The sequence below is a fragment of the Ruditapes philippinarum genome, unplaced genomic scaffold (assembly GCF_026571515.1).
Source record: "Ruditapes philippinarum isolate M1 unplaced genomic scaffold, ASM2657151v2 ctg1343_1_1_1_1, whole genome shotgun sequence".
NCBI lineage: Eukaryota > Metazoa > Mollusca > Bivalvia > Venerida > Veneridae > Ruditapes > Ruditapes philippinarum.
Window position 1 is genome coordinate 104,509 of NW_026865230.1, and position 25,039 is coordinate 129,547.

Consider the following 25,039-nt stretch of genomic DNA (forward strand, 5'->3'; position numbering starts at 1 on the left):
GATATATTTCTGTATATATGGAAACAACATTTATATTTTACATTCCACATTTAAAGTACATTGTAAAATATAACCTGTGTAGGTGTACGACACGTAGCCATGCCAGTAGGCTTAACTAGTACCTCCACCTCATACCCCTAGTATATACAAAATACTAGTCAAGCTGTGCAGTTTTTAATAGAAATTCTTTTTTATAAAATACATAATTATAACTTTTACTAGTAAGGTTATGTTTAACTTTTGATTTAAGTCTTCAATTATTCATTTTCATTGCCAGATAGATAAGAAGGCATTATAAATAGTATAGTTTCAGAGTTGATATGTTCAATTGATTGTTTATTACAGTTTGTATTCTTTCATAAATAAAAAGATATAAACAACAAAAGATTTTGGTGTTATTATCATGACCTAATAATTGCAGCATTTTATGCACAGAAGTGCTTTTACAAAATGAAGGTCAGATACATAATAAGTTAATATTATTTAACAATAAAATTCAAGTTGTCAGCTGATTGTGGCCTTTGCAGTCTCTAAATTTGGTAGTGTGGTTGGTTATTATCTGGTATTGACTTTGAAACCAGTAGTCAAAAGTCACGGTGACAAAAAGCTTCTAGCATCTATAATAACATGACTAATTTGTTGACATTATAGGAGCATACATGTTTCAGCTAAGTTTAGACAACTGTCGTAGATTATACTAGTAACCACCAAATATATTTCAATTTAGACATTTATATTGTTATAAAGTATAAATATCATTAATTTTGAAAATATTCTAAAGCTATGAGACATTTTGCACTGAATTTACGCCGATTATCTTTTTTAAAGATATTTCTTGTTTAATATAACATTGATCATAGTACATTCAGCTTACAGCATGTAAGATGTATTGAAACGTGAGCATTGCTTGTATTTCCGATTCTAATCTATAATTATACTTTCATCATATGCATATTTGTATACACAAACATTATTTATCTATAATTTATTCATGAGCAAAATTGTTAGTTTTGTCTGAAATAAGTTATAAATATAAAGTTAAATTTCATATAAAGATCCATATAAAGAAAACAAGATTAAGCCAAAATTGATTCACCTTTTCGTTTTATATTATTAGGTCACATACATTAAAGCAACATCACAGTTTCAATTACGTGAAATATAGCACGCGCATGTTTTGGTTATTTATAAGTTTTTTTTGCTCCTTTTACGTCTGTTCTTTGCTAAATGTGAAAAATAAAATATTTAACAATTTCTGTATTATTTACCCCCTGGTCCCGTGCTTTTAATGAACAAAGCATGTTCCAGATTTTTTGTCAGAAAAGGAAGTAACATTACAAATTGTAAAAAATTCTTGTACCCCGACCAAAATAAATATAATTATTTAGCTAAGATTTTAAAGTTATTCTAATTTGCCACTTACACATGTCCATGTATGTGGAATGTCTCTGGTAATAAGATATTTTTGATAAAATTTTGGAACTTGTTTGCAAGAATTTCATAGTTTTTTTGGTTTGATTTCTCCTCAGTATAAAAGTTTACATTTTTAATACAAATGTATATGATATTTAATTATTTACATACATGTACATTTCATTTTGCCAATAATATAGACAATTTCTTATACTTATATCTCTTAATTTTGCATTAATCATTATCTGTGATGCTTTTGTATTTGATAAGTCTTAAAATGTCCATTTATTAGGGCATTTATTTTTAGTCATATATCGTTTATAATTCTGTCACACAATGCTTTAGTGGATATAAGAGTTTTTCTAACATTTTTTTATTATTTTACACTTTTATATTATATTGAATTTGTGGATGGCAAACAGTGTGTTGTTTCGTTTGTTGTGTTGTTTTGTTGTGGTATTTGTGTTTTTTTTGTTTGTTTTGTTTGTTTTTTTGTTTATGCAAAATAATATCTGGGCATTAATGTTGAACAAACACCCTGTTCAACATAGTATATTTTTTAAATATTTTTATATTGAACTATTTGAACTATTTGCATTGACTATTTTACTACTATATTTCTAGTAATGTGGACAGATCATACAAATACTCGTGTACCGGAAATGAGACGAAACTGAGTGACTGTCCGAACATCAGTTACCGTGGAATGTGTGACTACTCCCATCGTGCTGCTGTCGTATGCCACAACACAACAGCCGACAAGGTCGACACTGGTAATATTTATAGATATATCCACTTTCTGTGACTTTTTCTGCTTAAGCCGGTGCTGGGGGGGGGGGGGGGCGTAGAGGGTAACTTGCGCTTTCCAGTACCGTCCATGAACAGGCTCAATCAAACCGAGCCTGCAACATTTTCAATTTTGTCGTGTTGGACTTTCTTTAGGAATTCTGTTTTTCTCTATTTTGATAAATGATGTCGAAAGTCAGCCCCATGGATCTGTTACATTCTGTTGGATATCGGAAGTATTATTAACTCTAACCACGCTAAATATTTTAAACTGACTTGTCCATATTTCAAACTGAACCAAACCGTTCAGATATTTTTGGGAAATTTAAAAAATATGTACTGGTAGAAAAGCGAGCAGCACAGACAATGATCCGAGTGTATTAATGTGACGGCTGATCTTTGTCTGCAATGATCGCGTGGGTTGAATCTGTTTCCGCCATAAAGCAAAGGATTGTATGATTATAGGCACCTACATTTTTATCATTCTAGGGTTTGCTATACGGCTATCTGGTGGACAAGATAACTGGGGCCGGGTCGAAGTACGTCACAATGGTATATGGGGCCAGCTATGTAATGATAGGTGGACCGACGCCTCAGCAAACGTCACGTGCAAGGAATTAGGCAAGGGTTTCATAGGAGGCGTGGCTTTTGGACCGATTGCAACGCCCAATTTACCGTTTTGGTTGGTTGACACCACGTGTAGTGGCAAGGAATCGAGTATCCAGAAGTGTAATTATACTCAATGGGGAGAACCTCTTCTTTTTGGCTGCAATGCCGCGTCTGTACTTTGTTATAAAGCAACAGGTAAGTTACACTATAGTCACATTAGTGAAATGTGTCACATATATTCCTTTAGCAATTAAAAAAAAGTATTTTGTATTTTTTCAATAAATGCTATGTAAAGATATTGTAATATGTTAATTTGACCCTGTGACATTTTTTAGATAGTATTTCATATTGGCAGAAATAGTTTCTGTTTCTTGTTTATAGTGATTATAGCTCTTATTTAAAATTGACGCAAATAATCGCAAGAGCATTAAATTGCGAAGAATGTTGGCATTTTGTGACAGGAAATAAATGATTGAGTATTAAATATGGAGGATACATAAGCTTTTGATCATGTCACAAATTACTGTCATATATAAATGTCATGTCATATATTACAGGAGTACAGTTAGATATTGTGGATGGGCTGGTACCGTCTACAGGCAGGGTACAGATAACGTATGATGGGTTGAAGGGTTCTATTTGTGCTGAGGAGGAATGGACTGATAATGATGCTTTCCTGGTATGACAAACCTTTCCTACAACGTCTTGATTGTTTTTCTTTATCAAGTTTAATACAAATCTGAATATTCTGCTTTGAAATGATAGTTCAGTTAGGGTGACGTTTGGTTTATTTTTATTTTTTCCTTCTCATTAACACATTATTGCGTATTATACGAATACTATAAAACGGTTTAAACAAACGAAATGCTCCTGGTATTTTTGTATCCGGAGTATATTGAAATTTGTTTGTTCGATGTTAAATTCGGATAAACGTTCGACTTGTACATCATTTTATAACTCCTAAGATATATGCATGAAAGGTAATGGCCAATTTCAAAAGAGATATCTTAAAAATAAAATAATTCATGGGAAAACTGTAAAAGCGAATGTTTATCAAAAAGTATGATATATAAAACGTCTAGCAAACGTATTTTGCAATAAATTGATAAATTATATGAGAAAGAATATGTTTCATAATTCCGTAATATTAAATATCAAGTTGTACCTATAAGTTATTGGGATAGGGTCGATCGCTAATTTTGTAAAAACTTTAGTCCAATCACTTTGCTGTTCATTAGATTTCGAGAGCACCTTGTTGGTATGAGAGTATTTATACATGTATATATTAACAATAAAATATGGTGTGTCCAAGAAGCATTGAACAAAATCTTTCAGCTATACTCCTATAAGTGTTATTTTAATTTGCTTTCTTTATTATTTTTTTCTTTCTTTTAATCAGGTTTGTAAAATGAAGGGTTATTCTGACGGTATAGTGAAGACACCTACCGGAAGTTCTATAGACGTACCGCCCTATTTCCTTAACCGACTCATCTGTAACACCCTCACTAATGTATTCATGTGCTCTACATACGGATGGCGGGTAAAAACTGACCAATGTAAGGAGAGCGCACATGTCACGTGTTTTGGCAAAGGTAAGCACGTTAAACTTGCCAAAATTAAAAACTAAACATGAATGGTTTTAGGAATGTACATATATATATCATATTAATGCTAGTAGTTAATATACTTTATTATATACTTATAAATGAAATATTGAGAAATATAGATGAAATAAAATGCGTATTTTCATTTTCCGTATTTTCACTGTAAAAATTTATTTTTCACTGCAGTGAAACATATTTTCCGTATTTTCACTGGTGTCTTGCCGGACTACTTTCTTTTAAATTCTGCCAGTACACAAAATTTAAGGGAAAGTCTTTCAAATTTTAATGTCAAAAAAGAAAAAATGTATATAATAAACATCTTGTGGCATGAAAATTACCATATTTCACTTGTGGCTACCGCCACTCATGAAATATTTATTTTCATACCACTCGATGAAAATAAATCATGTATTCATAGAAAAAACTTGAATATCCTCTATATATTTGCAATTTGAATAGGCTAACAAAATGTAAATTTATTATTTTCTTCAAAGAAGAACTTTTGACAATAATATAAATCATGCAAATGGTTCAAGTTAATTGATAGACAAATTTAAGAAATAAGCTGTTTACAAAGATACACCTCTTAATAAGAATGTTAATATGTACCAATGATATTTGTAATCCATGGTGGTCAGATAAAGGCAATGTTTATAAGCTTACCTCATTTTGTATTATATTTCAGTAAGATTATCTGGAGGGAATGAGAACTCCGGTATAGTTGAATACTTTGAGACGGACGCTTGGGAAGGTTTCTGTAGCGAGGGGTTCAAACCAGAGTATGCTGTGTTGGTGTGTAAAGAACTAGGTCATAAAACCGGAAGTTTGTTACAGCCAGGTGTATACGGCTCATATCTTTCAACGCTTGGTCGGAAAAATCTAAAATGCAAGCCAAATGATACCAGTATAATGGATTGTGAATATGACAGTCAAAAATGTCAGTCGACCCAATATGTGGCGGTCAGTTGTCATGACAACACACCAGACAATGGTAGGTGATACCATATATCAGGAGCTATATGGAAAGCAATTTGACGTCTAATATTATAGTTATTTCCGTTAAGAACTAGCAATTTTCTAGCAATTTATGTAACTTATCCTCAGAAACTACAGTGTAACTCAAATTTAAACAGACATCAAACAAAAAAACTTGGTGTTTTTATGGCAGTTTATCCTACATACACAGAAAGTCACGCAATTTTTAACATGCATACAATGTATGTAGATTCTATGACCTTTTAAAAACATTTTTATTTTTAAAAATTATTAACACCAATATTATGTATGTCAATTATGATTAAAAAATGCTGATATTTTTAGTTGTTTACGTGTACTTTTAGGTCCACAGTTCCAGCTTGTTGGTGATAGCCCGGACTCGGCGTATGGACGTGTTGACGTTTACTTACAACATATTTGGGGTGAAATATGTGCCACAGGCTGGACAGATACTGAATCAGACGTCTTCTGTCGGACGATGGGGCGGGGCTTCAAAGGAGGCGTTGCAGCGTACTATCACAAACGACGCAGAACGCCCACATTAGTGACCGACATAAAGTGCACCGGAACAGAAAAGTCTTTGACAGATTGTATGATGGGCAATTATTCTACATGTTTGGTTAGCCAACGAGCTGGTGCCGTCTGCTATAAGAGCTCAGGTAATATAGTTTTATGATAGTACTCTTCTGGAGGACTCGCCCATATGGGCAATCGGTGGCGAGTATAAATAAACGCAAATACACACACATTTATGATAGTAAGTTGATTTAATCAACACTTTGAGGACATAGACACAACTTTGACATTTAACATGGAAGAAGTTTTTGGTGCAAAAAGTTTTTCATGGCCGATAGTTCTGGATATAGATTTTAAGTCTAAGTCTAATCTACATGTATATCTAATTAGATCTATAAATTTACAGACAAAAACCAAGTTCATCTAAAATACATGTGCAACCAACTTTATTGTATACAATACTTAATTTTAAAAAAGGTTAATATCACAACTTTAATTGTCAATTAAGGTCCATGGTTAATATATTTGCCACAATAAAGCTAGATAATATTATGTTTGATGTACTTTTCTTCATTCCTCATCAGGTAGATGTCATTACATATGCTTTCATTTTCTTGTAGCTCCAACTGTCTATCTAGCTGATGGTGGTTCTAATTATGGGCGTGTTGAAATAAGTAGTGATGATATAAGTGGATCTGTGTGTGATTTTGATTGGACAGTGACAGAGGCTTCTGTTGTTTGCCAAGAAATCAACAAAAATTTTACCCAAGGTGAACCTTACAGGTAAATAAAAAGCATACAGGGAATATATGCATCCAACTAGCTTACAGAATGTAACTTGGATTGATATATTGACTGAACATTTTGATAAATTTGATTGAACTGTGTTATACTTATAACTGACTTGCATATTGTATTAATAAATCATTATGACATACAAATATCAAGTTATTACAATGTTAGCATACACTTTATCAGACAAGGGCTTATTATTTCTGATTGGTCTTTCTTGAAGGTATTTTCTAGAACTGTTAAACAATGGAACAGGCTGATTTGTAAGAACTCTAATCTATTTTATATTGCATATTCCTTTATACATGTACATATATGTTTGTGTGATTTGTAGCAACTTCCCATTGGCAAAGGGAGATGTTGTTTTGACAAGCTATGAATGTTCAGGTCTTGAAAAGTCTTTACTTCAATGCTCCAATGCAGGATGGAAGTCAGTGACATCACGTAATTGTTTAGATCACAGTCATGATGTGGGTGTGTACTGCTATGGAAAAGGTAGGACTATAGTAATAATAGAGGTGTTATTTATAACGATATTAAGGCAGCTTGTGGAATACATAAATATGCAAAACTTCTTGCAAATAAACAGAAAAGCATATCAGTTACACACATCTAATTAATCTATATGACAATATTTATACTCTGAATGTTTTAATGGTTTAGAAATTAAAATGCATTTGATAAAGGCTTTTGTAACTGATACTTTCTCTTTCTTATTTTGTTTAAAAAAATTATTATTTCATGATTGGCAAAAATATGCTTTTGACTTCCATGTAGCTGTGTTATTTTCTGTTATACTATATTTATGTGTACAGCTATTATAATTATTCTGTTTAATTGTAACTTCTTTTTTTATAGGAAGGATTGTTCATATATTGCAGCATATCAATTTTGTACTGTGACCTGTCAATTTTTCTTTTAACATTATCATGTAACCATTATATGCATCTCATTGCTCATTATGAATATTAATTGTGAAGGTTGACAACTCAGATATCACTTCATTTGATTATATATATTTTTTTAAATTTCAGTCCGTATAATGGATGGAAAGAAAAGTTCAAACTATGTTACTGGACGAGTTGAAATACTATCACCTAACAGTGGAGGACAGATAGAGTGGAATGTAGTCTGTGGCGAGGGGTTTGAACAAGTTGATGCTGAAGTTGTGTGCAAAGAAATGGGTTTTGATGCCGCCAAAGTTTTAGCTCCAGGCTCTTTTGGTATGGTGTAAATGCTTTTAGGAAAAAAATGTATTTTTTTTTTTACTAGAAAGACTTGTGTAAAGACTTTTTAAAACAATTTATCTCTTTTTCGATTTTTCTCATCAAGTAACATCTAATATCAACACATTATGGTGTTAACCATTTTTTCATTGAGTTTAATATATCAACAGCATGTGCTTGAAGGAGAATGGCCATAATGAAATAACATGCATAACGTATTGCATCAAAATGTAATCATATGATTATTTTGTCTTTTTTTTCCAACCTAAGAAATAATTGTATTTTTATGCATTTTCACATTTCAGGTATTAAACCAATCTGGAAGTTTTACACAAATTTAACATGTAAAGCAGATGGCAATGATATTTATACAGACTGTACATTCCAAGAAGGGACATGTAATAGAGTTACACATAACTACGCTAGTGTTCAATGTTTTAAATCTGGAACCAGCCCAAGTATGAATTATTGTCAATATAATTATATACCGGTAGTTAAAATAGTTGAAATATAAAAATGTATTTCATTTTTTTATAGGTTGATGTTATTATATATTGATTGATTGTGATACTATTAAGGGCTAATTTTTAACCCTGCTTGTACATAACTCGTGCTTGTACATAACTCGTGCTTGTACATAACTCGTGCTTGTACATAACTCGTATACTAGAGTGCTGAACTAATAATTTTTAACAAGTAATGGATAATTTCTCTAAAATAATCACTGGAATAAGACAATAAAGAACAAAATGACATTAAAACATATTAATGTAGATTTATTCAACAAAATCACAATAGAAACATGTGTCATACACATGAGATAAGAATTGATTATACCTTCCTGTTTGACTGACTGTTTGAGCTGCTCTAAATACTAATTACTTAAACACTAACAAAGCTTAACACTTTGTTGCCCAGAATTATAATGTTAAAATCTAAACATGATATAATGTTTCATAAAAGCCTTGCTAAACCATGAAAACATTAAGATATGAAAATTCTAATTTCAGAAACTGAGTATACAATATTAGGAGAGAATCACGGTTTAGTTATAGCCCAACAGTATGGTATGAATGGAACAATCTGTGCTGACGGATGGGATGATACTGACGCTGATGTCTTGTGTCGCAGTAAAGGATTTAAAGGTGGCGTTGTCCTCGGTGTGCCAGAAATTTATACAAGAACCGCCCCAATCTGGTTTACAGATGTGAACTGCACAGGCAAGGAAAATGATCTGTCTGAATGTAAAAAGAATGAGACTGTTACAATAGAATGTTCTATGTCCTTAAAAGCTGCTGGTGTGCTTTGTTACAAAACATCAGGTATGTTCTTACACAAAATGATTTGAAGTAAATTTTAAAATAAAGAATAGATGTACATGTATTACAAAGTAATGAGTATTATAATGCAGTTATCAAGTTCTTGGCCATGTAGTTTTACACAAGAAGATTTAAGATTGTTTGAGCTGTAGTGAGTGAGACCCTATATTGATAAGTCTATGTAAACTATGATATAATTTACCAGGGGTTTGATTTAAGTAAGTTAAAGATAACCATTAGGCCATACTTATACATGTATATGACATGCAAAGTCAAGAAATCAACATAATCATTGACACTTTTCATCATTACATCTACATTCTGTGGCTGGAAAAGGCCTAGATTCTTCAATGTTACTTAGAAGGACAGGTCATTTGATCAGGATGTGGAGACATTAAGGTCATGGATCATATAACTTTGGTAGAGGTAAACTAAGCAATGCTTCATGCCATATATCTTAGGTTCTTAAATTATAATGTAATACTGAGATTGTTAATTATAACCTAAATATTCTCAGAGTGAATTCAAACATCTTGTTTCTGTTCATCAGGTGTTCGTCTTAAACTTGTCAATGACAAGATGGCAAACTTTTATGGTCGTGTTGAAATAGAATTTGATGGTCAGAATGGAACAGTATGTGATTCTAGTTGGTCGGCATATGATGCGAGAGTCACGTGTCGCCAGCTTGGATTCCCCGATGGAGATGCTTATATGAAGTCATATTACGGACGCGGAAGTGGGCCGGTAGTATTGTCTGGTATGACGTGTGATAATAGTGAGAGTAGTCTCCTTGCATGTCCTAGTATGGGCTGGATGGTTGCCCAGTCAACCTGCAATGACCATGAACGAGATGCTGGTGTCAGGTGTAAAAGATATGGTAAGTTATGTACACGGTACACCTTATAATACTTGGAGCTTAATGTCAGATAAGGTTATGACTGATAATTATAATGTAACTATGTATATATTACATGGAGCTGCATGAATTATCACTTGAAGTTTATTATTAGGACATTTTCTTCCTTCTGTAGAAATCCTTGATATTTAAAGCTTTTTAAATCTTCAGTTTTGAGAAGGTTTATTGGTACAGAGTGCAAATGTTGAGACATTTTTCAGACTGAAATAAGTAAATTTAAACTGTATCTTGATATGCTTTTGTAATTTCTGAACTTTCCATTAAAATCATGATTAATAATATACTGGCAATTCAAAGACTTTCTTGCTAGGGTTTATATTAAAACAAAATTAATGGGTAAATAAAATGTTAATATGAATTTCTACCTGAAAATTAGTTTGAACTAAACCACACCACTTTACATAATTATACAATTCAGTTTTAGAAAAGATTTACAAATATTAGCAGATGGGAAGTCTGTGACCGAGTGGTAAAGATCGTTCACTTCAAACCACTTGCTTCTCACTGTTGTAGATTCAAGACCGCAATTGTCTTCAGATTCTTTCATGTGAGAATTTTAAGCTATCCAGCTTACAGAACACTCAGGTGCAGTTATTTGTGCCTGAAATAACGCACAGACGCGCACCTGAGGTCTTCAACAGTAAAGCTAGATATAACCCATATGATCTATACTGTGTTGTCTTGCACTTTTATGTAAAAACCAATGAAAAAAATTTAAAGGATATATATGATGAAATCCTAATGTTTATTGTAAATACATAATTACTTCACTCTTTTTATGTGCTAAGCCTTATTTCTTATTTATAATATACATGTATCTTTTTACTTTAAGATTGTATCCAATAAGTTTTTCAAACCTCAACTGGTTGACACTTCTTTGTTTTTATTATCTTTCTCTACAGTTTATACAGATCAAGCTGACAGTTATGGTGCTGTAAAAGTTTGGAAAAATGGTGCTTACTTTCTTGTTTGTGCAGACAGCTTTGATGACAGAGAGGCATCTGTAGTCTGTCGCACTATGGGCTACCCGTATGGTAAAAGCTTGTGCTGTGATGCATTCGGTTTTCAGACGGCTAAAATTGGGTTTTCCAGCTCAGGGTGTACAGGAAGGGAGATGAGTTACGATCAGTGTAAGAAATCATTTGGAGGAATTGGTTGTAAATCTAAACAATACGCATCTGTCGTCTGCTCCAGGGAAAGAGCAATTGGTAAATCTTCATTTTATTTGAATTTTATTAGAATTTGATATGAATTAGTAGACACCCATGAAGGACAATCATTTATTTTTGTTCATAAATTAGAGGCCAAACATAAGCCTTTCCCAACTGACTTATCATCACTTATGATAAAATCAAATTGGCGATTAATATGACTTCTCTGGATACGGAACCAGGCATTTCTGAAGGTATAAACCTATTATTGATGGCAGAAGACCTTAAGTTTTGTGACATTAACTGGTTGCTTGTCTTTTAATTGAAACATTAAAGTTCCCAATGTAACAGATTTAAGATTCTGCAAAAAAAGAAAAATGAAAGAAAATCACAGACCACAAACATGTTATTTACATAAAAATCAACATCCTGGATCCATGGTGGGATTTGAACCCAGCTTACAATAAATAAAGTTCATATTGTACACATTACCAATCAAGTTCATATTGTACACATGACCAATTAAGTTCATATTGTACACATTACCAATTTTGTTAATATTGTACAAATTACCAATCAAGCTCATAGTGTACACATAACCAATTAAGTTCATATTGTACACATTACCAATTATGTTAATATTGTTCACATTACCAATTAAGTTCATATTGTACACATTACCAATTATGTTAATATTGTACACATTACCAATTAAGTTCATATTGTTCACATTACCTATTAAGTTCATATTGTACACATTACCAATTATGTTAATATTGTACACATAATCAATTAAGTTCATATTGTACACATAACCAATTATGTTAATATTGTTCACATTACCAATTACTCTCTCATTTGACACATTATTGGTTAAGTTCATATATTACACATTACCAGTCAAGTTCATATTGTACACATTACCAATTAAGTTAATATTGTACACATTATCAATTAAGTTAATATTGTACACATTACCAATTAAGTTCATATTGTACATATATCACCAATAATGTTCTTATTTTACACATTATTAGTTAAGTTCATATTTTACACATTACCAATTAAGTTCATATTGTACACATTACCAGTTAAGTTCATATTGTACACATTACAAATTATGTTCTTATTTTACACATTATTAGTTAAGTTCATATTGTACACATTACCAATTGAGTTCATATTGTACACATTACCAATTATGTTCATATTGTACACATTTTTCTACAGGTATAGATGTAGATATAGAGGAGTATGCCCCAGGGATAGGGAGTGGTCCTGTTCTTATAGAATATATGGGACAGAAAGGTTACATGTGTGCAGAGAATTTTGATGACAAAGATGCTGCTGTCATCTGTAGACAAAAAGGATACCAGGGAGGTTATGCTTATAAGTAGGTCAATTATTTGTTTAATCACTTTTCACGTTTAATTGACTGTTGTTTATTACATATTTATAAATTAAATATTGGGAAATATTGATGAGATAAAATGAATATTTTCATTTTCCATATTTTCACTGTAAAAATATATTTTTCAAAGCAGTGAAACATATTTTTCGTATTTTCACTGATGTCTAAATGCTTGAATACTTTCTTCTAAATTCAGCCAATACACAAAAATTAAGGTCTTTCAAATTGTAATGTCAAAAAAAGAGAAAAATTATATAAACAGAAAATTATCATATTTCACTTGTGACTATTGCCACTCATGAAATATTTATTTTCATACCACTTGATGAAAAATTGAAAATAAATCCTGTATTTATAAAAAAAACCTTAAATATCCCGTATTTATTTGTCAACATTTTTATAGATTTTCCAATATTTTGTTGATATTTGTCAACATTTAATCTATTTGCAAGCGTTTTTGTTTATTTGTCAACATGATGTAATATATTTAAGTAACCTTGACCTTGTTAGATTTTTGTGTTTGATTTGCGGCGCTGTCTGTTGGTTAAAGGATGACTTTGTATCAAAGTACATGTACTACTGTATATCTGAGTTGTCAACATTCACAGTGATCTGACTCTAGTCGCCTTAGTAATATAAATCTGTCATTAACAATACAAGTCAATGTAACACAGGCTTAACAATCAGAAACTGTAACGGATTTGTCCTGCTTTAAATTTGTTATAGTCCATTCAAATTAAAGTTAAAGGAATTTTAAAACCAAAATAAATCTATCTATCTATCTTCCACTAATGTCAAACCCCTCGTGAGGACGTAGACATGACTATAGACTAGTCACTACATAGAAACCCATGAGATACAAGGGAATCCGGGAACCAGTCCCTAGCTCTTATTAAATAGACCCCTTGGTTCTTTTACATGCCCAGTGTATAGCACTGATACATGTGAGGATTACCTGGATTTCTTACCAGTAAAACTCTAGGTAGGTGGGAAACACTGAAAGTGTCTATGAAAAATCCGAAGGGTGTTACACAGGACCTCAGGAGTGACAGCCAGTGGTCTAACCAACTGAGCTATTGCGCAAACCTCAGTATAAACATCAGTGTAACAAAAAAATTAATCAAGCTGCCAACAGTGTAGAGCCTGGCTTGGTCAGACTGCAGCGGGCATTGCAGGCTATATATAGTTATAATAACTCTATAATGGAGGCACATGCAAATTAGATTGGGTCGTAGGAGTTTTACAGTAATAATCATAAACTTCTGAAATATGGTATAATATGTCTTTAGTTTCGTTTTGTTTTTTAATGTTTCATTGAATACATGAACAAATATTTAAGATAGATATGTTTGTATGTAAAGGTAGACTCTGTCTGCATTATAGTGAGTAAATGATTGAAGTGGTAATTTACAATAAATGTACACAGTCAATTAAGTCATAAAACCTAAAATTTACAATGTATAATTAGTCAGTCTTGTATATGGGTTTATTTTATTACTATGAAATAAAAAAAGAGTAAAGTAGGGAAACAGGTTGTCATAATTAATTTGTGACTAATGCATTACAATTCATAAATTTATAAATAAACTCCATGTAGTTAAATAATACTAGTCTCATTGTATAAATACTGTAAGGTTTGTAGCATATACAGCATTATTTTGTGTTCACTTACAGAATTATACAAAGTAGCTAACAAATTATGATACTTGCTCAACATTTATTAGGTGTTCATGAGACATATATGATATAATTTACTTTTGAAGAAGCAAAATATGAGCAGAAATATTGTGACTGAATTTTCAAATGTTTTGTTTTGTTTCATTTTAAACAGATATGATCCCTAAACATCTGAGGCATATCATTAATGGAAAATCCTGTCATTCATATTGTTGAATAGGTATCATGACGTTATTTTTTAGACTCATTTTTGATAATTATTGTTTTATTTTTGTTTTCTTGGCAGATATTACAATGTAGATGTGCGTATGCGTGCTACAACAGATCTACGCTGGATGCGTGGACCAGATTGTAATGGTACAGAGAAACGTCTAGATGATTGCCCTGGTATAGATATAGCTAACGTCAGTGAATGTTTTGTTCTCTCTCATGCTGCAGTAATGTGCTACAAAACAGAGGGTAAGTTATCAGGTTGCAGTGTTGTATAGTAATGAGTTTTACAGAAAATGAGATATTTAAAATAAACTTTGTGTATAGCAAGATTATGTTAAGACTTTACTTTGGATAGCATTTGGCACCACCTAAGGGTCAAGGCCATGTTACTTAAAATAGAAAATAAGTTTCTAGTCAATAACTAGATTTAGGTATAAGATATTTTTTATAAAACTTGTATAGCATTCGTTTTTGAAAACCTCTCTTTGGATTGCATTTGAGCCCCATAGCATCAAGGTCACAGTCACTGTTTTCAAAAATAGATAGATCAGTAGTTATGAGTAGGATATATGATAAAAAAAACTTGCTGGGGATTGCTGGTTTTTTCTTGATATTGCTTTGTTTCTTGTTTTTTAATCTAGTATTTTTGTATATTGTTTGGTGTGAACAATAATTTGTCTCAAAACAAGATTAGGCTATTATTTTGTGAACAATATTAAGATATTGATAGGTAAATATCACAATATTATTATGAAGTCAAGTAAATCGACCACCTCCATAAAAAATTTACATATAATTATGCTGTCTTCATTGTAAATATATGATATTTTTCAGAGGCTTCCGAGTTTAGTGTACGTCTACAGAACGCTGTTCACCCTGGTGAAGGGTTTGTACAGATCAAAGTCAACAATACATGGGGAAGTGTGTGCACGAAAAATACATTAATCAGGTATGACCTCGTTTTAGGTAACCCATAACCAGCTGATAGGTCATTCTTTAAATTTTGATCAGTCCATTCAAAGATACCAACATAAACTGGCCTGGCTATATTGACTTTAAGCAATGACTGATCACTTTTTGTTTCAGTAGGGTAAAGAAATATTATGAGGATAACTATTTTAGATCTGGCATTATAATTAAAACAGAGTATTAAAATTATGAGGCATATTTTTCCTGGTGATTTGTGTGTTAATTAGGCAATAGCTTATTAGTAATTTATAAGTGCATGCAAGAATGTTTTTATTGTATGGTGACTTATTTACAATTATGAAGTGAAATGGGTGGACCAATTCATCTTAGGTTGTTAAGGAACATACACAACATTGTTTACATTTGGACTCCTTACAATAATTTCATATTTTCAAGAAATGAGAATTGTAATAATTTTTAATCTGGACTATTCAAAGAATAGTAGGGCTTTCCCGGATCCCTGTGTTGGTGTCTGCTTTTGACTGTCTCCATTGGCGTAATACTTTGATTAAAGGTTTACATGCAACTTCTTGTACAATGTATCTATCTTATAAACCACTGAAGATTTTTACAAAAAATGTACATGCAACTTCACATACTGATTTGAGATCATAAAGGAGGTTACTTTCCGAGGCCATTAGCTCTGGCTTGGATTTTGATTGAGTAATTGCCCTTTGTGAACTTCTGACTCCAATCTTCAAAACTAGAAAATTCTATATGAATTATGATTTAAGACTGATTACTATTTTATGTTTTTTTAAAAGAAATTTTCCTTTTGTTAAGTCCTACATTATTCAAGCTCTTGTTTTATCGAAACATTGAGAATAGTCATGTGCTCTGATTGACATTGCTCTTGTTATATATTTTCCATAAAACTTTTTTTTTCCAGTAATTTTGAGGCTACAGTTGTATGTAGACAACTTAACTTTAAATATGGTGTTGTTATACCAATACCAAGTTACCCTCACCTCAATGGATCAGTGTGGTTAAGTAACCTGAACTGTGTGGGCACAGAGGGAACACTACAGGAGTGTCTATTGTCAGGAATGGGGGAGAGTATACCAGAAGATTGCCTCACCCACAATTATGACATGGCTGTCAAGTGTTATGCAAATGGTAGGAACTTTCAGCACATTCTTTATCTATAATTAACTAATATTAAAGTTTCATAGTTTTGCCTGAACAATATCAACAAAGTAATAAATTGTTATGGTTTCATGTAATTCATGTAAGCAGTCCTAGTTTTCAGACGATAGGAACATCTTTATTATGCAAACCCAGGGTTGTCATTACAGCTTTTCTGAAATTGGTTGTTTAGAATTTGAAGTGGTCATTTTTTTACTTTAACGCATACAACAAGGAGTGTTTTCTATTGCTTTGAAGCAGCCCAAAATGCATTTGTCGCAGCGATTTTGGCCTGCAGCTGCCCCTTGTTGACAGTCCTGCAAATTGCCTTATATATTAAACACACTATGTATTTCACAAAAAATACTACATTTTCTGGTGCAAATTTCTACTTCAGATGAAATATCAAAGCAATTGAATTTGTAATGTTAACATACTCTTATTTTACAGTAAAGTAATTCAATGAAAGCTTTCACAAAAAAAAAACGTAATTTTTACCAGAATTAGAACATATATTTTATTTTAACTTTTAAGTGCGAGTATCTGCAGCACCGACACCAAATTTTGGTATGATACAAGTACTAAACGAGACATCCAATCACTGGGTGTCTGTTTGTGATGTTGATTTCGATGACATGGATGCACGAGTCGCGTGTAGAAACATTGGATACAAAGACGGAAAAGCTCAATGTTGTTCAAGCCTGGGTCCCAAACTTACGTACTATAACCCGATTGAAGTTGCTAATGTTCAGTGTACAGGACATGCTGGTGAAGTTGACTTTAGTAGTTGTCCACATGATATGAGTCCTGACGTAAAATGTGAGTCAAAAAGTTATGCGACAGTTATCTGCACTGATGTATCTCCACCAGTTGAAAGTAAGTTCAGTTATTCTCCTACCCCCTTCAAGTCTTTAACTTTGATAAAGATTAATGATTTACAAAAACTTTTAAACTAATGATTTTTAACACTCTTCAGACTATTAAAGCTTTAAATGATTTTAATCTGAGAATAATTTAAGAAATATACATTATCATTTGAAAGCGAAAATGATACATTTAGTAACTATTCATGACACCTATCACACCTTATAGATGAATACAGACTTATACATAATTTTCAAATTAAGGTAAGTACTAATTAATACAAGTTATGCATTATTTTGAAACTTGAAGAATAATACATGTAAAAGTTATGTGATAATAGTTCTATGTTAACCTTATAGGATTACAAGAATAGTAATGTATATAAATTGTTCATTTAACTAGATTTACGTGCTGGTATCGAGGAAGGAAAATCATTTGGTCATGTTGAAGTGACACGGTATGGGGTCAATGGGTCAGTGTGTGACGAAGGTTGGGATGATCGTGATGCCAGTGTACTGTGTAGAGAACTTAACTTTACAGTAAGGAAAATTGAGAGATAGTCTCTGTAGCACATCAAACTTTTAATTACACAAAACATCTCCTGTATTTAAGTTATTCTGCATACTGTGAATTCACTTAATTCCGAGGGCATAAAATTTCTTGGTTTTGACATAAAGAACATTTTCGTGCATTCTTAAAGTTGTGTACTATCTCTTTTAACAAAAGGAAAAATGTAAATAATGGGATGCAAAATAATCTTACAGCAGACGAAATGAAATTTGTTGGATTTTACATTTGTGAATTGACCTATAAATGAAAACCACGAAAATGAGTGCGCCATGAATAATAATGATTTTGCAGTACTTTGATGTTTTTCAATTCCAAGGATATGTACATTTGTTTCTCTGTAACTTTTAATAGACACATTATAATATTTCAAAGTTAAGCTAGCTAATATTACTATGTAAAGGGTTAAATTAGTATTAAGTTATTCAAAATATTCCAATCTTTGTGAAAAACAGATCATACATAAACTAATACTCATTTCAAGTTCACTCAATATCTTTTCTTTAACAGACAGGATATGCCACAACTGGTGCAAACTCTGGAAAACTTCCCATGATTCTCTCTGATGTAAATTGTACAGGAAAAGAGCAAAGCTTGTCTGAATGTTCATTCCCTCCATTAAAAGATGGTCATTCTTGTGTTGGTAGAGGAACTAAAGCAGCAGTTGTTTGTACCATGGATGCAGGTAAATGTTACACTTACTGTTTGTGCCATGGTTTTGGCAATGGTATACGTATTTATATTTAATGTAGCCAAGTATTCAAACATTTTATAATTTACCAACATGAAATTTGGATTATATTATGAATTTGCTTATCATGACATGTTGCAGTTGTTTGACAAGTGGCATAATTCTGAAAGGAATATTTTTGGAGTAATGCCCCCTTTTTAACTTATAGAATTTTTACAATCATTAACACTGCATGCAGTGCTCTTATATATATATATATATATGTACTGAAGTAAGGGTCATTGTCATATCTTGAAAAAGCTCTTCACTTACATCAAAGTTTCCTCTTTTTACATTTTATACTACAAATGTGAGGATAATTAAGTTAAAAGTCTTATTATATTTTTCATTTGTTCCCAGAGCCAATAAGATATCGAGTTGCTGATATGATTAGTGGACGGGGACGTGCAGAAATTTACTTTGATGGACGTTGGGGCACTATTTGTGACCTGTACTGGGAAGATGATGATGCAGACGTGTTCTGTAGGGAAGCTGGATACATGGGAGGAGAATCTACTATCTTACTGAGAAGGGGGAAATCGGAACAGCCTATATGGATGAGTCATGTGGAATGTAATGGTGATGAAGACCACTTCTTGAAGTGTAGAGCATCTTGGGATGCTAGAACGATATCACGATGTTCTCATTATGATGATGCTGGTGTCATGTGTTATAAATCAGGTAATTAATTAACTTACATTACCCTTTTAGTTTAACCTAACCTTGGTGGTTAATGTCAAACACTATGAATGTCATGCTCCTCACATGATTGTAAATACTGACAGGAACTTTGTATTCTTCCGTTTTAGGGAAAATATCAGGAAAGCCCATGTTTCTATAAAGGTGCACACTCTTGACTTAAATAATGTACATAGAAAAACTTAAATAATGTACATAGAAAAAAAAATATAGTTGCAAATAGATGGGAAATTGCTGAATGACTTTGAACATTGTGTGTAGTTGGCCAAGACCAGCCATTCTAGAACCTCTGTTGATAACTTTACTGTATTACTAAGCATTATTTCCCTTTCATATTAACGTGTTGGTTTAACTTAATTTATACCAGTCTTGCTAAAATAAAGTATTTGTATTTTATAGATTTAGTATCTGAATATTTATTATGTTCAACTTTACAGCGCGCCTCAATCGTGGAGATTACCGTACAAAACAAACAAATGGTATTGTAGAGTTACATGTCCCCTCGGCTAGGTTTGGAACTAAAAATTGGAATACTTTATGTGCTGATACATTCACTGACACAGAAGCAGGTAACTTTATCTTTTACATTTCATTGTAATGTATTACATCACGGATTTATATTACATAAATCCGTGATTACATGTATTTGTATTTCCTATCAATTCATTAATGAATTTAATAGCTACTTACTTCCTTCCTTCCTTCCTTCTGTCCATCCGTATGTCTGTCCTTCATTCTTTTCTTCATTTATTTCTTTTGTCATTCCTTCTTTCCTTTATTTATTCTTTCTCAGTAAATCTTACTTCATTTATTCCTTTCTTTCCTTCATTAATTTTCTTCATTTTTTCCTTCTCCTTCATTTTTCCTTCCTTTCTTTCTACCTTCCTTCATTTGTTCCTTCTGGTCTGGAAGCAGCATTGTTTTTGTTATAAAATAAAAGTACTCATATTATTTCAGAGGTTGTTTGTCATGAACTAGGACATGAGCATGGTATTGCTATATGTTGTTCACCGTATGGATACAGTACAACCCCAATGTCAACAACTCACTTGATGTGTAATAACACAGCAAACTTAATTAAAGATTGTGAGTTTGTAAAGAATAACTCTACGTGTAGCAGACAAAATTATGCATCTGTTACATGTTACAATGGCACCAGATCTCAAACGGGTAAGCACACCTACTCTGGTTCATTAATTTGATTAAAATGTTGTTTTTTTAAGTTTTATTAAATTAACATAATAAGTTTTAACAAATAAAGATAATTTGTTTATAAGCAAAATCTTTTTTTTAAAAGTTTTAATGAATCTGAAAAAAGGTATAACGGTACAATAGTTATTTATTAGTGGAATGATTGTTTGAATCTTCATTATTATTATCATCATAGAGTACCTGTATTGATCGAATAATGTTCATAAATTTCTCATAAACCAGCTGGCACAATAATTGCCAGAGTTATCACTTTATTTACAAACTTTATTATTTTAATAAAAACATGGTCATTTCAATTTGAAATATATTATACATCTGCATCAATTTCGTTTTCCTGGAATTTTGACCTCTTGTTTGTGTTGATAATTGATGTTTAATTGATATACCTACTCTTAGCTATGCATTTTAAATGTAAGTATAACTTCTGTATGTTCTTTGAATCTATAAAAGTTTTGAGCTATAATTTAAACAAGTAATGAAGAAGAAATAATTAGATTTTAATAGCTTCATTCTGTAATAACAAAATTGTTTTTTTTTTTGAACCAGCATATTCTGTCAGTCTGAAGGGATCACTTAAGTATACAGGTCAAGTTGTATTAAAATATTTGGATGTACCAGGTAGAATTTGCTGGACGGGATGGACGGACGAAGATGCTCGGGTTGTCTGTCGGGAACTTGGTTTTAGAAATGGATCAGCTTACTATCATTACAAGTCTGGATTTATCTACCTTGATTATAATGGCCCTTACTGGACAAGTAACGTAAAGTGTGTTGGTAAGTTAATTGATTGAGTTGTATGTTGGTCTTTACCGGTGCTAGGGGGCGTGAGGAACACTTATTCATTATCCCTCATGTACAGACCCAATCAAACCAAGTCTGCAATTTTCATGTAATTTTGTTGTGATTATTATGCTTCCGAGGGATTACTTTGTTTCCAGATTTTTTAACTTTTTATATTCTGTTTAACTTCATGTAAGATGAGTTGTGATTAAAGGTAATTTTGGTGTCTTGATCCCTTTGTTGTGGCACTCTGCCATTATTTAGTACAAAAGTCTGGTCACTATTACTTTTTTCAAATCTTCTTATATAAATATGTGATATGATTTTATTTCTTTAAGCTTCAAAATTCATATATTTTCTATGTGCTCAAAACACTGCAAGATATATTATTCTCAGATTTTTTTAATTTGCAGGAAATGAAAGTCAACTGAGTGATTGTCCACATGCTGGGTTTGGAAATGTACAACAGTGTGAAGATAGGGGACATTATGCTGGTGTTATATGTTTTGATGATACAGGTTGGTAAAACAAATGTGTGTGTGCCCAAAATATAAACTATAAGTATGATCACAAAAATTGCTGTAAATGAACTTGACACCAGTTCTGTGAAATTGTATAATTTAATCATTTTTCACTGTACAAATTGCTTATTAAATGTAGAATCATTGAAAACTATCAAAAGGTTTGACACAACACTTGGATTGCTTGATTATCATAACAAGGGGCAGTTGTATTGCAAGGGGCAATGCTTTTTTCTGAAAGCTGGGTTTTTTTACTCATGTCCCCTTTCTGTTTACTTAGAATATCTGTAAAAACAGGTATAGATAGAAAATTTCCAAAAATATCAAAGATATTGTACTTAGGCAAGCTTGTTAATGGGGACAAGGGACATAAGTAAGAGTAAAATCTATATAACTTAGCAATCAGTAATTCTAGAGTTGTCTCCCTGTTCACATGGAAAATAATTCAACTTTGATGGAACATTTACAATCGCAAACTTATTTGACTTATTTTAGAAGTGAATAAAAGCAACTATTAACACCGTATTAGTTTTAAAATTTGATTTCTTTAAAAATGCTGTTCTTAACAGAGAAGTGTTTTAACACAACACATGGTCCTTTTGTTAAATGCTATATGTAGAAATTCTGTTTGTTGAATATTTTAGATAGCATTTCTTATATTTTTCTGTTTATTGTAGACATAGCATATCGTATATCAGGAGGTAACCATCGTTATGGTCGAGTGGAGTTTACATATAATGGAGATTGGCATACAATATGTAGTAATACCTGGGGTAGCGAGGAATCAAATGTCACGTGCCGTCAACTTGGGTTTGTTACAGGAGAAGTATATGACGGGGAATACCTGGAAAAACCATCTGGAAAAGCTTATTCTATTAATTACAGGTAAAATCTGTTATGAAATGTTTTACTTTTATGTACCTGTCAGTTGTAACATGCCTCAAAGGAATAGCAGGGACCGGTGACTTAAACTTTCCCATTTTCAGATCTGTAGTAAAGGTCCTTGCCTTGTAAAAACAGACAAATGGTAAAATTCTCTTTTAATTTTCAAGCACTGAGTACTTATGACTCAGTCATTTTGGCCTAAAACAACAATATAAGACTACCTATTGGCCTGGTAGTGCAGAAACAAAAGCTTAGATAAAAAATATCCCCCCACAGTGCGATAATCTGACTTTTTGATATCTTTACATAATCTTTTTGACATTTATCACCATTTAGGTTAAATTTTCAATAGTTAAACTTAAAGTTACATTAAATAAATTTCATAAAAAACTAAATAGCGACATTTCATTAATAAATTGGGTTTTATATCGACTCCAGGTCTTATTTTGGTGTCCAAACAACCAAAATGAGTTTTATTAGCATAAAAATAGGTAACCTCATGGGAAATACAATTTCTGTTTGCATGAGAAACTCCGCCTTCGGATCATCCATACATCAATATTAAATCAACAATCATGACTATAAGTAGCAGTCCTAATTTAACGGTATATTTCCGCATTGTAACGGATGTTTTCATACAAATTTAATCTTTTTACGAGATTATTACTTTTACTGAACCCCAGGTTTAGTGCACCTTGAAGCTTAAACGGTTAAAGTGTGTTTGCACAAGAAAATATCACATTTGCTGTGTTCGGATAGCAACTATAAAACTGTGACGTAGCGCATACACGAGCTCATTATAGTCTTCATTTGCATGTTAAAATTCGTATATGAACTTTAGTGGTACCGTGGGGTTTCCCGTTTAAAATCCTTATTTATGAACAATATTTGATGAGATTTACAACAATACTATTAAACAGGTTAATGAAACTGTAGAATGTTTGATTTTTAGGCCGACGGCAAAATATTTTTACATATTTATTTAATGTAACTTTAATAACTAAAAACTGAATGAACTAAATATCTAAAATTATACAATTCTAGTATAAGTTATTATGTAATTTACAGGTGTAAGGGTGATGAATCTAATTTAAATGATTGTCCTCATGAAGGGTTCCAGGAATCAACATATTGTCAGACACATAAAGATGATGAGGGTGTCTTCTGTTATACAAGTGGTAAGAAAATATCTGTGACCCTAATTTTGTGTATACCTGGATTTACAAACATCATCTACTAATTAGTGATCTGGATGAAATATATTAATGCTAGAATTGACTCATTCGCTTTAGAATTCAATAGTTATAAAGATTTTTGCGTAATGAAGTAAAAATAAAGAGCATTGATGTGGTAGATTCAAAATTTTCTGATAATAAGAAATTAATTCAAATCTGTATTTAACAAAATCATTAATTGTCTAATAAGCTAAATGATTAATTAACTGAGACCAATGGAAGGTGATTTTGAAAGAACTCATCAATGATTTATTTACAGTAAAACTATCTGGACCAGAAGGTTCTACAAGTTCTAATGGAACAGTATTATATTACGTAAATGACACTTGGTCTTTGGTTTGCGATGATGATTTTGATGACATCACGGCGAAGAAAGTGTGTCGCGAGCTGGGGTTTGAGCATGGGCGGAGTATATGTTGCTCAGCTTATGGAGAAATAAACGTAAGAAAACAGAAAATTATTTTGTTTGTTTGAGAATATGTTCCCCACTAACATTCATAATCTAGTACTATATAGTACTTTCAGCTTCAAGGCTGAATGCTGCACATTAAAGTAGTAAAAAGTTATCACTAAATGGGAATGTTTAGGCAAATGTAGATAATTCCTTTGCCTGAATCTCCTGTGCCAGGTATTTAAATATAACACAAGGCAAAACAGTACAATTAAAATAAAACATACCATTGATCCCTTTACCTAATGAAACAGAAAGTAATTAGCCGTGGGCTGGGCCAGACATTAGTGCAGGTTAAGGGTTGAATATACTCTCTAATTTTTATTGATATCTTTGATTTTTTTTTACAAAATTATGCAATTAATAACTTTA

At 31.9% G+C, this 25,039-nt stretch overlaps 1 protein-coding gene across 1 annotated transcript in view; it reads left to right on the forward strand.

Moving 5' to 3' along the window:
* The window catches only part of LOC132728302 (deleted in malignant brain tumors 1 protein-like), a gene marked incomplete at its 3' end in the record, with an annotated part of 59,198 nt that extends 34,541 nt beyond the window's left edge, over positions 1-24,657 (forward strand). Inside the window, 28 exon segments of the mRNA XM_060713933.1 lie at positions 2,038-2,186; positions 2,689-3,003; positions 3,366-3,487; positions 4,208-4,400; positions 5,098-5,403; positions 5,753-6,067; positions 6,545-6,707; positions 7,051-7,211; positions 7,751-7,939; positions 8,248-8,400; positions 8,953-9,264; positions 9,812-10,138; positions 11,080-11,385; positions 12,559-12,721; positions 14,703-14,875; positions 15,464-15,578; positions 16,488-16,714; positions 17,258-17,599; positions 17,990-18,126; positions 18,665-18,839; positions 19,245-19,565; positions 20,021-20,152; positions 20,541-20,753; positions 21,342-21,569; positions 21,989-22,093; positions 22,774-22,981; positions 24,050-24,159; positions 24,476-24,657. Of these exon segments, the coding sequence (XP_060569916.1) occupies positions 2,038-2,186; positions 2,689-3,003; positions 3,366-3,487; positions 4,208-4,400; positions 5,098-5,403; positions 5,753-6,067; positions 6,545-6,707; positions 7,051-7,211; positions 7,751-7,939; positions 8,248-8,400; positions 8,953-9,264; positions 9,812-10,138; positions 11,080-11,385; positions 12,559-12,721; positions 14,703-14,875; positions 15,464-15,578; positions 16,488-16,714; positions 17,258-17,599; positions 17,990-18,126; positions 18,665-18,839; positions 19,245-19,565; positions 20,021-20,152; positions 20,541-20,753; positions 21,342-21,569; positions 21,989-22,093; positions 22,774-22,981; positions 24,050-24,159; positions 24,476-24,657 (5,842 nt within the window).
* Positions 24,658-25,039: the final 382 nt, after the last annotated feature.